Below are 13,764 nucleotides of genomic sequence, written 5' to 3' on the forward strand. Positions count from 1 at the left end.
TTTCTGTCCCAGGGAGTGCCGAAGAGTTCAACTACACAGGAATGGGAGGGAACACTGTCATTGAAGGTGTGAATGACAGAGCAGACATGGTGGAGACTCAGAAGACCTTCACACTACTGGGTAAGGAACTTCATGCTGGCCGAGAAGTACACACTCTCAGGGCATGTAAGAACACAGCTGGGGAGCTGGAGAGATGGCTCAGTGGTTAAGAGCACTGGTTGCACCTCCAGAAGACCCAGGTTTGCTTCCTAGCACCCAGTTGGCAGCTCACAACCACCTCTAACTCCAGTTCCAAGGAATGAGATTTGCCTTCTGAACTCTGAGGATGCAAGGCACTCAAGAGTGCACTTCCGGACTGGAGAGGTGGCTCAGCCATTAAAGGCTAGGCTCACAACCAAAAATATGAGTGCCCTTCCATCCATGGAGGCCAACACTCACACACATAAAATAAATAAAATTTCAAAAGAAAGAACATGGTCGGGGGACACTGGCTTGCTTCTATCCACTGCCAGCCCTGCACATTGGCCTAGAGTCATAGACATGGTTCCCAACATTGTACAGAGAAGCGAAGAACATTAATCTGTCACCTGTTAGGGCTGCTAATGGCCAGGGCCACCACTGGACTGTGAGGCATCGTCGAAAGCCTCCGCCAGTGACTGGGATGGAATCTGCTGTTTCCAATAAGCTTGCTACTCAGGGCTGCTGCCTACTGGTTGCTCTGTCCTCAAACTGCTTGGGCACTGCCTTGTCAAACATACAGATATAGATATAGATAGTGGCCGCCATTTCTGCCATTCTGCAGACCCTCCCTCCCTTTCCTGCAGAGATCCTTGCCCTGGCTGTTGTTGTGGCCCTTGGTCTCTGCAACAAGCCCACACTTCAGGCTCCAGGGACGGGACCTGGCACACTCACTCCCTGGTGTCTGATGTTGGAGTGACTTTGTCTCGGCAAAGATCCTGACTTACTGAGGTTTACAGTTCCTTCACTGGCCGTGCTAGTGAGGCTGCACGTTTTTGTCTCTGAAAGGCCTGGTCAAAGAGATTTGGTTAAAGATGACAAAATGCCAGCAGTGTGCTCCAGGCTCTGTCATTTCCTCTGCTTTTCTCAGCCATTTATGCTTCATCTGTCACATCAACCACATGCAGGTTTTCCAGGCTCACCTGTCATTCAAATCCCAGACCCAGTGAGCAGAAATCCTCTGTGTATTTATGGTCTGGTATCATTCATCTTTGAAGCAGAGAATTTTTGTATATTTTACTTTCTTTTTATTTATTCTTTGTGTCTTTCACATCATGCATCTTGGTCCATTCATCTCCCTGTCTCTTCATATCTGCCCTCTGCCCCTGAAGTCTCCCCTCAGAATAAAACAAAATAAAATTTAGGCGAATATAAAGAGGGGGAGCAGTGGTGGTGCATGACTTTAATCCCAGCAGAGGCAGGTGGATCTCTGTGAGTTCGAGGCTAGTTCCAGGACAGCCAGGGCACAGAGAAACCCTGTCTCAGAAAAAGAAAGAAAGAAAGAAAGAAAGAAAGAAAGAAAGAAAGAAAGAAAGAAAGAAAGAAAGAAAAAAAGAAAAAAAGAAAGAGAAAAGAAAGAGAGAGAGAGAGAGAGAAAGGAAAATTCTCTTCATGCAGCTGTAATGTGTAATGAGTCAGTCACACACCATACACCTTAGTTCATAAATCTTTTACTTGCAAGTGTTCATTGCAAAGAATCATTGGTCTGGTTCGAGGCCTTTGGTTTCTGCGTCACCATCGATACTGGGCCCTCACGGGGACTCCTCTTAGATTTCCTGTTGTTGTCCTGTGTCATGGAGATCCTGGAGCTTTGGGTCTGCCCGACCTGTCCCTTCACAAGCTCCAGCAGATCATAGATGGGGTGGATTTAGGATGGGCCAACTCATAGCCTCGTTCTGCACCTGGGTGACGAAGTAGAGAAGATTTGCTGGGTCTTGAGATTGTTTAGGAATCTGACCTCCTTGATGATCCAGACCCCCAGGTTTCTTCCACAGAAAGCTTAGGTGGCATCAGCTGCTCTTCTCTGGCATTCAGCCTAGTGTTCTGCCGGGTAGCAGGGATGGTGCTGGTCTCCATTCTGCTCTCTCCCCGGCATGGACCAGGGTCTTGGACAGTGATGGGAGGGCCCCAGCATCTCCCCATGCTCACAGATTGCCACAAACACGCATGGCTGCATCCTGACCAGCACAGCCCACTCTACTACTGGCAGCTAGACACATGATCCTCCTAGCAGCTGGCTTGGTTTATTTTCGGCACCAAGAAATGAGCCAGTTCCCCCTATGTATATCCACATGAATCAGTCAGGATCCCAGGGATGTTATATGGCAATGTCAAGACAGGACCAGAAAGTGAGAGTTCATGTCTAAAAGGACCAACACAGAGAATGTGGATGAGGTCTGGGAAACCACCACGGACAGCAGGGATGTAGGAAGAGTGGCAGAACTGTTCCTTGCATCTACCTGTCCAGACTTAGTGTTGTTCTATGAGCCTGGAAGGAGACTAAGGGAAACTCAGCGCCAGGCCAGGAACAGAAACCTCTGTGAGGTCACACAGCCATGCACAGAGCATCCTCCACCAAACTTTGCTTCTCTTTCCCCTCCTTCTCCTGTTCCTCTTCCTGTCCTTCCTCCTCCTCCTTTATCTCCTTCTAAAGCTCTCTCTTAAGCAGACCCAGCCAGAGACAAGAGCCCTTTGCCTTGATCCACAGTGATTGGTCTATGGGGACTGGGGGCAAATGGAATCCTTCCATTGTTTCACCTTAAGGAGGATTCTGGGAATTCATGAGCAAAGAGAAAAGCAAATCTTTTGCCGGGCGATGGTGGCGCACGCCTTTAATCCCAGCACTCGGGAGGCAGAGGCAGGCGGATCTCTGTGAGTTCGAGACCAGCCTGGTCTACAGAGCTAGTTCCAGGACAGGCTCCAAAGCCACAGAGAAACCCTGTCTCGAAAAACCAAAAAAAAAAAAAAAAAAAAAGCAAATCTTTTAAATTAAATGTATAAAATACACCAAAGTCTAGTCTCCTTGGAACCTGACTTAAACAGCTCCTTAGATAGGAGTTGGTTTTATTTTCATTGCTGTTTTGTTCTGAGGTTTGTTGTCTTTCTTTGAGATGGGGTCTCTAGTAACCCAGTCTGGCCTCAGACTTGCTATGTAGGGTGGTCTTGAACTTCTAAGCCTCCTGTCTCTACCCCCTGAATTACAGGACTGTTCCACCACATCTGGTCTATGTGATGCTGGGAACCAAGCCCAGGCCCCCTGCATGCTAGGCAAAAACACTCTTCCAGCTGAACTCTACCCTCAGCCACAGAAATACATTGCATTCCCAGGAGAGAGGAAGCCCCACTGGCTACAGCATTTGAATATAGGGGAGGAACTGGGAACAGCTTGTCTCTATGCCCACTTCACACCCCTGCCCCATGACCAGCCCACTTCACACCCCTGCTCCATGACCAGCCCACTTCACACCCCTGTCTCAGCTCTTGGACCAGAACTGGGGTGTCTGGGAAGAATCCAGGTGCTGTATTGTGGGCATAGAAGAATGGCAGTGACCTGACAGGGGAAATGATTGCTTTCAGGGTTCAAGGAAGATTTTCAGATGGATGTTTTCAAGATTCTCGCTGCCATCCTACATCTGGGTAATGTGCAGGTCACCACCATGAGCAACGAGAGGTCTTCAGTCAGTGTAAGAGTCATGTTCACTTTGCCCTTCCTGGGTGTGAAGGTCAGTGGCACAGCGTTCGTTTGCCTTCATGGATGAGCACCAGCCGTGGTCGGACCTGCTAGGCAGACTGGTTTAGCAGGAAGGAGGAAGAAAGCTTTTCAGGGGTTATCTTACTCCCTTGGCGCAGTGCGTGCGTGCGCACTCAATGTGTTCTTTTATTCCACAACCATCTGTGAAGCCTACCATGTGTCAGGATATAAGCTATGTGAAACAGCATCAACCAAACAAGAAGCCCTGACCTCACGGGAGGGGTGATGTGGAGAGAGTAGGGAAGCTACCCTAGGCTGAGGCTAGGCAATGGGTTTCCCTCCTCCTTACGACTCTCCCATTCTCTCGGTGACCAGATGATCCAGATGTACTTCTGTCCCTCCTTCACCTCTCACATACACTGTCCCTCCCTCCACCAGTGTCCAGACCTCACAGAGTTTTCCAGTCCTAAATGACTGGGATATTGGAAGAGCTGAATATAATGTGGTTATGGCTCCCATAGAGCAAACATGGTTCCCACCCAACAAACATGGCCACACTGAGCTCTGTCGCACCGGGTTTACCATGGAGGCAGGATCTTAGAGAAGAATTCTAAGACTTAAACAAACAAAGGGTTTATTTATTTTTATTTTATGTGTACGAGTGCTTTGCCTGCATGTGTGTCTGTGCACCCCATGCATGCTTGGTGCCCCAGGAGGCCACTAGGGTGTCAGATCCCCTGGAACTAGAGTTGCAGACAGTTCTGAGTTGTCCTGTGGGTGTTGGGGTTCAGACTGGATTCCCTGGAAGAGCGACCAGTGCTCTTAATCACTGCACCTTCTCTCCAGCCCCAGTTAAGACTTTGGAAACGCTGAGTCTTATAACTATTGGTCCTGGCTTTTATGTACACACATACAAACTCGTTTATCTCCTCCTAAGTCAGCAGGCTGCTGCCTCTGTACCTCTCCTCCCCAGCAGCCCTTCTAACAGAGTCTTTTTACATCAAGGGTTTGGTCTCTTCTTAGACAAGGGCTCTGCCAATCCCTTACCCAGAGATGAGGTCAGGCAAGGCCGGAAGGAAGTGTTGTGTTGGTGTGGTAGCAGTCGGAAGGATGTGGGCGAGGAGTGATGAGGAGGTAGAAGGACCGTTTGGGGCTTAGAATTTTTTTTTCCACTTTCTGAGCATTTAAAGGGCAGTCTCTATGTGAGTTACTGCCCACCTTGGGAGGAAGGGTGGTGTTCAGTCACATGGAATCACATTCCCTACCCAAGTGACAAGAGCTGGGGGCAGTGCATGCTGGCTAACGGTAAATAGCATCCCCTGGCCCCTGTCTGCAGGCCAGAAGGCCTCTCTCATGTCCAGACTCAAGAGAAAAAGTCATTTTGTGTATCAGGAGAATCCTCCACCAGCCCTGGTGTCAGCTGAGAAGCTAGCTCAGGCTAGGACCTCCCACCAGGTCCATCTGGTGAAAATGTCTAGGCACCTTCCAGGGCAGATCTCCTAGGGGAATCCTGGCTACATTAGGTGGTGTTGGGTTGGTACACAATCCTCTGCGGACCAGAGTGTGGCTGGAGAAGGGAGGGGACAGCTGTGTCTCTGCAGGTGAAGCAGCCAGGTCTTCAGGCATCACCGCAGCAGGAGAGTCTGCACAGCCTCCTGCCCTATTCGGGGCCTGCTGTCACTCACAAGGCATGGATATCTCCCACAGCTCCTCTTCTCGTGCAGGGGCCTTGGCTAGATGAGGCAGTGTTCACTTTGCATGGCTGGGTTGCTCTGATGGGGCTTGTGTTTGCTTCTTGAAGGAGGATGACAGTCACCTGAAGGTGTTCTGTGAGCTCTTGGGCCTGGAGACTGGCAAAGTGGCTCAGTGGCTATGCAATAGGAAAATCGTGACTGCCTCGGAGACGGTGGTAAAGCCCATGACCAGGCCTCAGGCCATCAATGCCAGGGATGCACTGGCCAAAAAGATCTACGCTCACCTGTTCGACTTCATCGTAGAGAGAATCAACCAGGCACTGCACTTCTCAGGCAAGCAGCACACTTTTATTGGTGTTTTGGACATTTATGGGTAAGATTCTCTTCTGTGTGTCTGCCTTTCCTCATTTAAATGTCAAATGCCCGTTATTTTTAGGTTGTTTCGTTCCACTTGTTTTGCATGATTTGAAGATGATTTTTTTTTCTGTGTTGCATGTAGAGATGAGTACAGCTCTTGGGTCATGGTGTCCTTTCTGTAGAGTTCATTAAATAAATTACAAACAAGGGCTAGGGAGCTTTCTCAACGGATAAAATGCTTGCTGTACAAACATGCATTCCGATCCCAAGGCCCATGTAAAAGGCCAGGCTCAGTGGAGCCTGGGGAAGGCAGAGGAAGGCCAGCATAGCTGAGCTGATGGGATAAAGACCCTGCCTCAAAAAAAGAAAAAAAAAGGCTGCGAGCTTTAGAGGAAGATTCCTAATATCAACTTCTGCCCTCCCTGTGTGCACATGGATGAGTACATACATACACATACAATAAATGCTAAAGTAATAATGGCCAGCAAACCTCACTGGGCAACAGTTCCTGTGATAAGTGGTTTCTCAAGTCACTTGGAAGCACCTCTGTAATCAGAGACTTTTTGTCCTGCCTGGTCCCACAGTTGTTTCCAAATAATCACTCAGAGGCTTAATATTAATTATAAATGTTTGCCCGATGACTCAGGCTTATTATTAGCTAGCTCTTACATCTAAATTAACCCATTTCTATTACTTTAAGTAGTACCACGTGACAATGGCATTACTGGTCTGCTAGCATGCCGTTCCTTTGGTGGCTGGATGGAATCTCCAGACTCTGCTCTTCTCCTGTATCTCTGCTTGGATTTCCTCCCTGGCTCTATTTTGCCTTGCCATAGTTCAAAGCATCTTTTTTTTTTTTTAATTTTCGAGACAGGGTTTCTCTGTAGCTTTTTTGGTTCCGATCCTGGAACTAGCTCTTGTATACCAGGCTGGCCTCGAACTCACAGAGCTCTGCCTGCCTCTGCCTCCTGAGTGCTGGGATTAAAAGCGTGCGCCACCACCGCCCGGCCCAAAGCATCTTTATTAATCAACCAATGAGAGCAACACATATTCACAGTGTACAGAAAGATATCCCATAGCATTTCCCCTTTTCTGTCTAATCAAAAAGGAAGATTTTTAACTTTAACATAGTAAAATCACATATAACAAAACAGTTATCAAGCAAGAATTATAGATATAATATTTAGTCTATTTGTATTTGTCAAAATTAAGGAAAATACTCTATCATCTATTTTATCTTTGTGAGTCTAAAGTTTGATATTGAATTTATGTTTTATTATAACTAAGGAAAACTCTATCTAGTCTTCAATGCCATAAAAGACCTCAGAAGGATATAATACTACCTGAGTAAATAGGAAGTGCAAGCAAGCAACTTTCAAAATTCTAGAAATGACAGAAGCAACTGACTGCCTGGACAGTCATTTAAAGTTCTTCTGCAATGTTGGGGCATCCATCTTCAGTCTACAGGCCTAGTGTATCTGGCAGATTTTTGTGAATCAAGAAATTTGAAGGACTCTCCCATCTATATTGGCAGAGTTTGTCAGTCGCTTTCCTCAGTATCCTGCAGCATGTCTGGCTGTTTCTTCTGTGAAACAGGGAACTGCAAGACCATCTGGCCTTATTTTGGCAAAGTTTAGCCATAATTTTCCTTTGTGTCCTGCATGTCCAGTTTATAGAGCATATTGTCAAGCAGTCCAAGCAAGTTTCTTGCCCAAATGGCCAGCCTTGCCACATTGAAGGCAAACTCAGTAATGAGTTTCTTCAATTCCCATAATGAATTACTCTTTGAAGTAATTAGTGCTGCTAGGAGCAGATATGTCTCATTGTTGAGAAAAGCCTAAGTTCTTAAAACATTTTAAATGCCATGTTATGTAGGCCTTTGAAGTGTTTGAAGATTACCTATCTGATTGAAATAGATCTTTCTAGATCTAAAAAAAACTAACTATATGACTATAAGTTTGACTATTATAGGTGACAAACTATGAATCTGTATTTTTAATTATATATTACATTTTAAATGACCTGAATAAACATACCTTAAATAAGAGTAGAGATATACAAACAGTATAATAAAATTGACCTTAAATTTATTTCAATAAACCAAAATCCATACCAATGTAAAGTATTTTGAGATTAACAGTTGTTTTTTAGATTAAAGTAGATTCAATAATCTATCCCCCTTTTATCATAATAATCTATCCTTTCCCCCATAATTTCTATATCATATCCTCCTTTCTTCTTTAGAAAGGGATTGACTGTGACCAGTAACAATTTATAACCAACCCCTCCTAAATGAAAATAAATATTTATAAGCAATATTTTGGGAATTTGGGTGTAGTTCTCTAGACTACTTTCTGTTGACTGGGGATGCTAATAATCTTATGGGGACCCTAAGAAAATTTGATGTAATGGCCAAGTCCTGGGGAGACCAGTTATAATCTTTGTTGATAGATATTATCTGTCAAGGTTCTAGAGGTCACCCTTGATAAAATTTGGTCCTTCTTACCCTGGAACAAGTCCACACCTTCTTGTTTTCTGTGGAAACAAAAGCCAAACCACTTCTCCATAGCAGTGCATCTTTTAAGTTCCTTTTCATAGATAAATTTTTAAACTTCTGTTTTAAAGTTAAGGAGTTTTAAAAATATTTAGTATGGTATATTTTATTAGTCTCTCTTTTAATCCCATGACTCTCAGTAGCTGTCTCTTGCCTATCAGCCATAAAAAAATTCAAAATCAACATAATAATTTATAGGATCCAGACTCCCTGTATATTTGCCATCTTTATGTGACTTTTTTATATTATTTTTGTTGTCTCTTCAAAGACTTTATTTTATTTTTTAAAACTATTTATTTTGATAATTTCCTATACCCATTTTCTTTCTTTCTTAAGCCTATGCACATTGTAAAACACACTGGAACCTGTTTAGAAGTTTTAACATCTGGACCTCTTTTACTGCATATCTTTTAGCTTTTTTTGACCATATGAGCAAAATCTAAATCCACCACACTGCATGCTGCACAGCCCAGAGACACCTCTGTGTACCGTGGTGAGAATCCGCCATGCTATCCTCAAGTCTACATGCCATGGCATCTCTGTACCACAGCCTGCAATAGAGGCACAACTAGAAAGCTGTTTTGGCTCTGTTATGTGTTCTAGAATCCTTTTGTAAGCTTTCTTGGGCCCCATGGTAATTCGAGAGCCTCACATTGGTACACCATTTGTAATGGGAGTCTTTTCATCCTGTCCAGTCCCACAGTCATTTCCAAATAATCACTCAGAGGCTTAATATTAATTATAAATGTTTGACTGATGGCTCAGGCTTATTATTAGCTAGCTCTTACTTTTAACCCATTTCAATTTATCTAAGTATTGCCATATTGCTGTGGTGTTACCAATCTGCTGGCATGTTGCTATCTTGGTGACTGGATGGTGTCTCCCAGGTTCCATCTTCTTCTCCTGTATCTCTGCTTGGACTTCCCACTTGGCTCTATCCTGCCTTATCATAGGTCAAAGCAGCTTTAATTATCAACCAATGAGAGCAACATATATTCACAGTGTACAGAAAGACCTACCACACCACACCCCTACTTTAGAGATGTAACAACCAAGGCTTGGAAAATTAAACTGTTCATGGTTAGGCCCTTTGGCAGGAGGGTGTGGTCTACTTCCATCCCCTAGAGGCCAACGAGTTGCAGAGTCATGTATACTTCTGCAACACCCCAGGGAAATGCAGGTTAGGGCAGGCTGGCATCCTCCCAGTCTGCCTGGCCTCCTGTCTCCTGCCCTCACACACCTACATTCCTGTCCTTCCCTGGGTGATAAGAGCTCTGGCTCACCCAACCCCTTCTTCAGTCACTCCACCCCTTCTTCAGTCACTCCACCCCTTCTTCAGTCACTCCACCCCTACTTCAATCACCCCACCCCTTCTTCAGTCACTCCACCCCTACTGCAATCGCCCCACCCCTTCTTCAAACAACATGATGTTTGGGCCACTTTGGAGTTTGGTCTCATCCTTCTCTCTGCCCCATCCTGCTTTTCTGAATATTGGGTCCAGCCCCTGCCAAAGGTGCTTATAGGAAGCAGGGTGGGAACTGCTGCAGAGGGACCCAAGGAGCTTTCCTGTTGCTAGCAAGCAGCTGGCTGCTCAGGTCCCAGTTTCTGTCACTCTCCCAGGACCACACCTAACTTCTTGGAGGAACACTGGAAGATTGGTCCCATGAAAGGCATTGTGGTTTCCACCAACTGGGGGCTCTTCTCCACCTAAAGGGAAGGGCCTGGGCCTTCACACTCCTGCTGCTGCCCACAGAGAAAAAGAGTGGAGGGACAAGGGACAGTGCTCTGTCCTTGAACTTTCACCCAGGTAGAAAGCCAGCTGTTCCTATGCCTGTTACTAAGGGGATTTACTGTTTAATGTAGATCTTCAGTGGCTACTCATGGCTCACAGTTAAAACAAAGCAGCAGTGTGAAAACAGTAATACGCTGCTGGGAAAGGCTAGTAAATTATTTACACCATCATATCCCGAGAAACATATGAGTAACCAGAAAAAAAATTGAAGATAATTGGAAAGAATTAGTAGCCTGATTCAAAATTCTTACATTGAGGTGGAAAGTGATTGTTGTATTCTCTTGAACTTGTCATTAAAAATAAGACTTTTTACTTTAGGAGTACAATTCTTCATTTTTATAAAGATTTATTTTCTTTTTATAATTATGCATGTGTGTGTATCTAGATGTAGGTTGGTGCAAGTATGAGTGATGATGGCCATAGAGTCCAGAAGGGGGCATCAGGTCCCCGGGCATGGAGCTAACAGGCAGTTGTGAGCCACCCAACATGGGTACTGGGGGCTGAACTCTGTTCCCCTGCAAGGACAGTACACGGTGTTACCTGCGAAGCCATCTTCCTAGCCCCTTATTTTATACTTTTATCTAACAAATGAGTTCTTGCAGGCACAGTGTAATGAAAGGTCCTTGCCTTCTGCAACCTCATTTTACCGGTGAAGGAGGCGAGGAAGGAGTCAGGGTGACTTCTGTGAGGAATAAAGGTGTGTGTGTGTGAGGGGGTGTCTGTGCGGGGATGTATCTGTGGTCTGTGTGTGTCTATGTGTGTGTATGTCTGTCTGTGCTGTTATGCTTCTGTGTGTGTGTTTGTCTGTGTGTCTGTGCCATTATGTATCTGTGTGTCTGTGTGTGTTTGTCTGTGTGTATATCTCTGTGTGTCTGTGTGTGTGTCTGTGTATGTCTCTATGTGTGTCTGTGTATGTATCTGTGTGTGTCTGTGTAGTATCTGTGTGTGTCTGTGTGTGTGTCTGTGTATGTATCTGTGTGTGTCTGTGTGTGTGTCTGTGTGTGTCTGTGTGTGTGTCTGTGTGTATGTCTCTGTGTGTCTGTGTGTGTCGCAGAGGGCAAGGAGGGTGGAGGATAGGGACTCAAGCTGCCTTTTCAGCACCATTTGCTGCAGCCCCTTGTACTCTGACCCTCACATGTAACATCCTCCCGCTGAGGCAGGGTGAGAGCAAAGGGAGGCAGGGCAGGCAAAGGTGGGCGTCTCTTCAGGCTTCCTCTCAGCAGGGCGCTCACCTGGCCAGGGGGAGGACTTAGTGTACACCATAGCCAAGTGTCCGCTGCTGCAGCCTCTTGGGATCAGCTCAATGGCCTGGATTCAGGCGTGGCCACAGCTGGCAAGAGCTAAGAGAGGCTGTTCCTAAGACAATCCTGTCTATCACAGGACCTGAGGGGCTGGCTCACTGCTGGGCAGTAACCAGCCAGTCCCCATTGCTGCCTCCTGCCTGGCAGCTCCAGGCTCTTGAGTTTACAACTCCCAGGTAACCCTGGAGACAGCCATTAAAGCCTAAAAACAAGGGGGGGGGATGTGTGTGTGACCTCCTGCTGGGCTGGGTTGTTAAGTGACCTCCGAGTTTTGTTCCAGGAACTCTGAAAGACAGCCTTGGGAAGGAAGGATTGTCCTGCCTGTCCCCTGGATGGATGGTTAGAGAAGTGTCCTCCTACTGGAAGCTCAGGCATCACTGCCTGAGTGATTTCCCATTCTGTAGAGCAAGGTCCATAATGCTGACGCCCCTGGTGTATGGATTAGACAATACGTCAAGTGTGACAGACTTGACAGGCCTACTGTGATGCCTGGCTTGGGGAAGGTGAATCATGTACAGTCAGATTCCTTCCAGGGAACAACCAGGGTGGGGAAAGGGTAGTCGTCAACTGGCTGCCATTTTATTTGGGACCAGCCGCTTTGAAGTAGTTTAAACTTGCCGACAGCATAGCGTCTTAAAGCTATCGTTAAACTGCTAAGTTTAACGTTCGGAATCGTTAGACTACTAAACTCTAATGAACATCTAGGTCCGGTGCCTGCTTTCTTTTTAATTTGTTCAACCAACTGTGTTTCAGTTTTGAGACCTTTGATGTCAACAGCTTTGAACAGTTCTGCATCAATTACGCTAATGAAAAGCTACAGCAGCAGTTTAACCTGGTAGGTAGCGCTTTGGCTTCCCGGGGCCAGCGAGGGGCAGTTCTGATGCATGCATGGGTGGCCAGATGGATGAGTTATACAGGGAGTTCCTGTGCCACTTTGTGGCTGCATCTTGAAACTGCAATCCTATCCATCCATCCTCAGCTTCTTTGTTGAGCCAGCTTGTGAAGTTTTCCTCCCCATCTGTCACCTGGTTCCTTCATCCTCCAGGAGGAACCTAGCCAGGTCCCAGGGAAGCCGACTTGACACCCTGGATGCTACTTTAGGATTTGCACACTGACTGCATAGCCAGTGTGCTCCATGGCTACCTTGCCCTGGCTGAGCTGCTCCAGACTAAGGAGGCTGGTTCTGTCCCCAGAGAGCCCCAGTGGCCCACAGCCACAGCAAAAAGGACTCAGGGAGCTGTGTTGGTGGTGGAGACACATGGTGGTCCATGTTTCACTCCTGAAACACCAGGAGTGGTGAGTCCACTCAGGCTGGTTTCTGTGTGACAGTCAGACTCATGAGAGAGGCTCAATGACTCTATCCCTGGGAAGGGGCCGGCCCGTGTTCCAGGGTCTTCCTGACCACAAGTCAGATCTTCTCTGCGTCTCTCAGGCTTGATCCTGCCCTTCATATACACTCTTTGATGATATTTAATTTCGATTTATCTTTGGGATCTCCAGCACGTCTTTAAACTTGAGCAAGAAGAGTACATGAAGGAAGACATCCCTTGGACTCTGATAGACTTCTATGACAATCAACCTGTTATTGACCTCATTGAAGCAAAAATGGGCATTTTGGAGTTGCTGGATGAAGAATGCTTGGTAACTTTCAAAGTAGCTGGCTTCACGCACACACCACACAGCGGGCTTCTTGGAGCCATATCTGTAAAGTCAGGACATCTTACCCATTCGGTCGGATGGTAACTCTGAGATACTGATGTAGACCCGGAATCCTGAGGCCTAGGACCTCGCCCCCCTTAGCTCATGCTTGAGTGTGCTTGAGTGTGAATTAAAATCAATGAGAACATGACCCTCCTAGACATGGTGGAGAAGTTTATTGTAAATGTGACAGAGAGAACCGCCAGAGGCATCTGGAAGGGTCCAGACTGAACTGGGCCATGGGAGGAGAGGTAGTGGGGTCAAGAGAGGAGAAAAGAAGAGAGAGTGGGGTGAAGAAGGAGCCAAGGACCGAGAGGCAGGGCACGCAACAAAAATGTCTGGGTTATATAGGAGAAAGCTACTGGGGGAAAGGCAGTGAAGCTCAGGAGCTGGAGAGGTTGAGGGTGACCCTGTCACAGGTACTAGTGAGTAGGGACTAAGGGAGAGCAGAGTCTGCTTTGACGTCATAAATAAGCATCTCGGTTACCATTTTTCCTGAGTTCAACACCTACCAGGGTCTCACACACAATCTGTAGGGCAACACCCAGCAAGCAGGCATCCAGACAGATGTACGGGCAGGCAGTGACTGATCCACCCTGTGCTAACTGCTAAGGACAGCGACAACGACAAAGCTTCCTTCTTCCTGGTTCTCATGAGTC

The 13,764-nt window shown here is 46.5% G+C and overlaps 1 protein-coding gene across 2 annotated transcripts in view; it reads left to right on the forward strand.

The window, feature by feature from the left end:
• The window catches only part of Myo5c (myosin VC), a 78,182-nt gene that overhangs the window by 20,122 nt on the left and 44,296 nt on the right, over nucleotides 1–13,764 (forward strand). For both annotated transcript variants that reach the window (XM_057767867.1, XM_057767868.1), the window contains exons 8-12: nucleotides 13–120; nucleotides 3,595–3,701; nucleotides 5,511–5,776; nucleotides 12,161–12,242; nucleotides 12,908–13,048. In XM_057767867.1, the coding sequence (XP_057623850.1) occupies nucleotides 13–120; nucleotides 3,595–3,701; nucleotides 5,511–5,776; nucleotides 12,161–12,242; nucleotides 12,908–13,048 (704 nt within the window). The remainder of the gene's footprint in view (nucleotides 1–12; nucleotides 121–3,594; nucleotides 3,702–5,510; nucleotides 5,777–12,160; nucleotides 12,243–12,907; nucleotides 13,049–13,764) is intronic.

The sequence above is a fragment of the Chionomys nivalis genome, chromosome 4 (assembly GCF_950005125.1).
Source record: "Chionomys nivalis chromosome 4, mChiNiv1.1, whole genome shotgun sequence".
NCBI lineage: Eukaryota > Metazoa > Chordata > Mammalia > Rodentia > Cricetidae > Chionomys > Chionomys nivalis.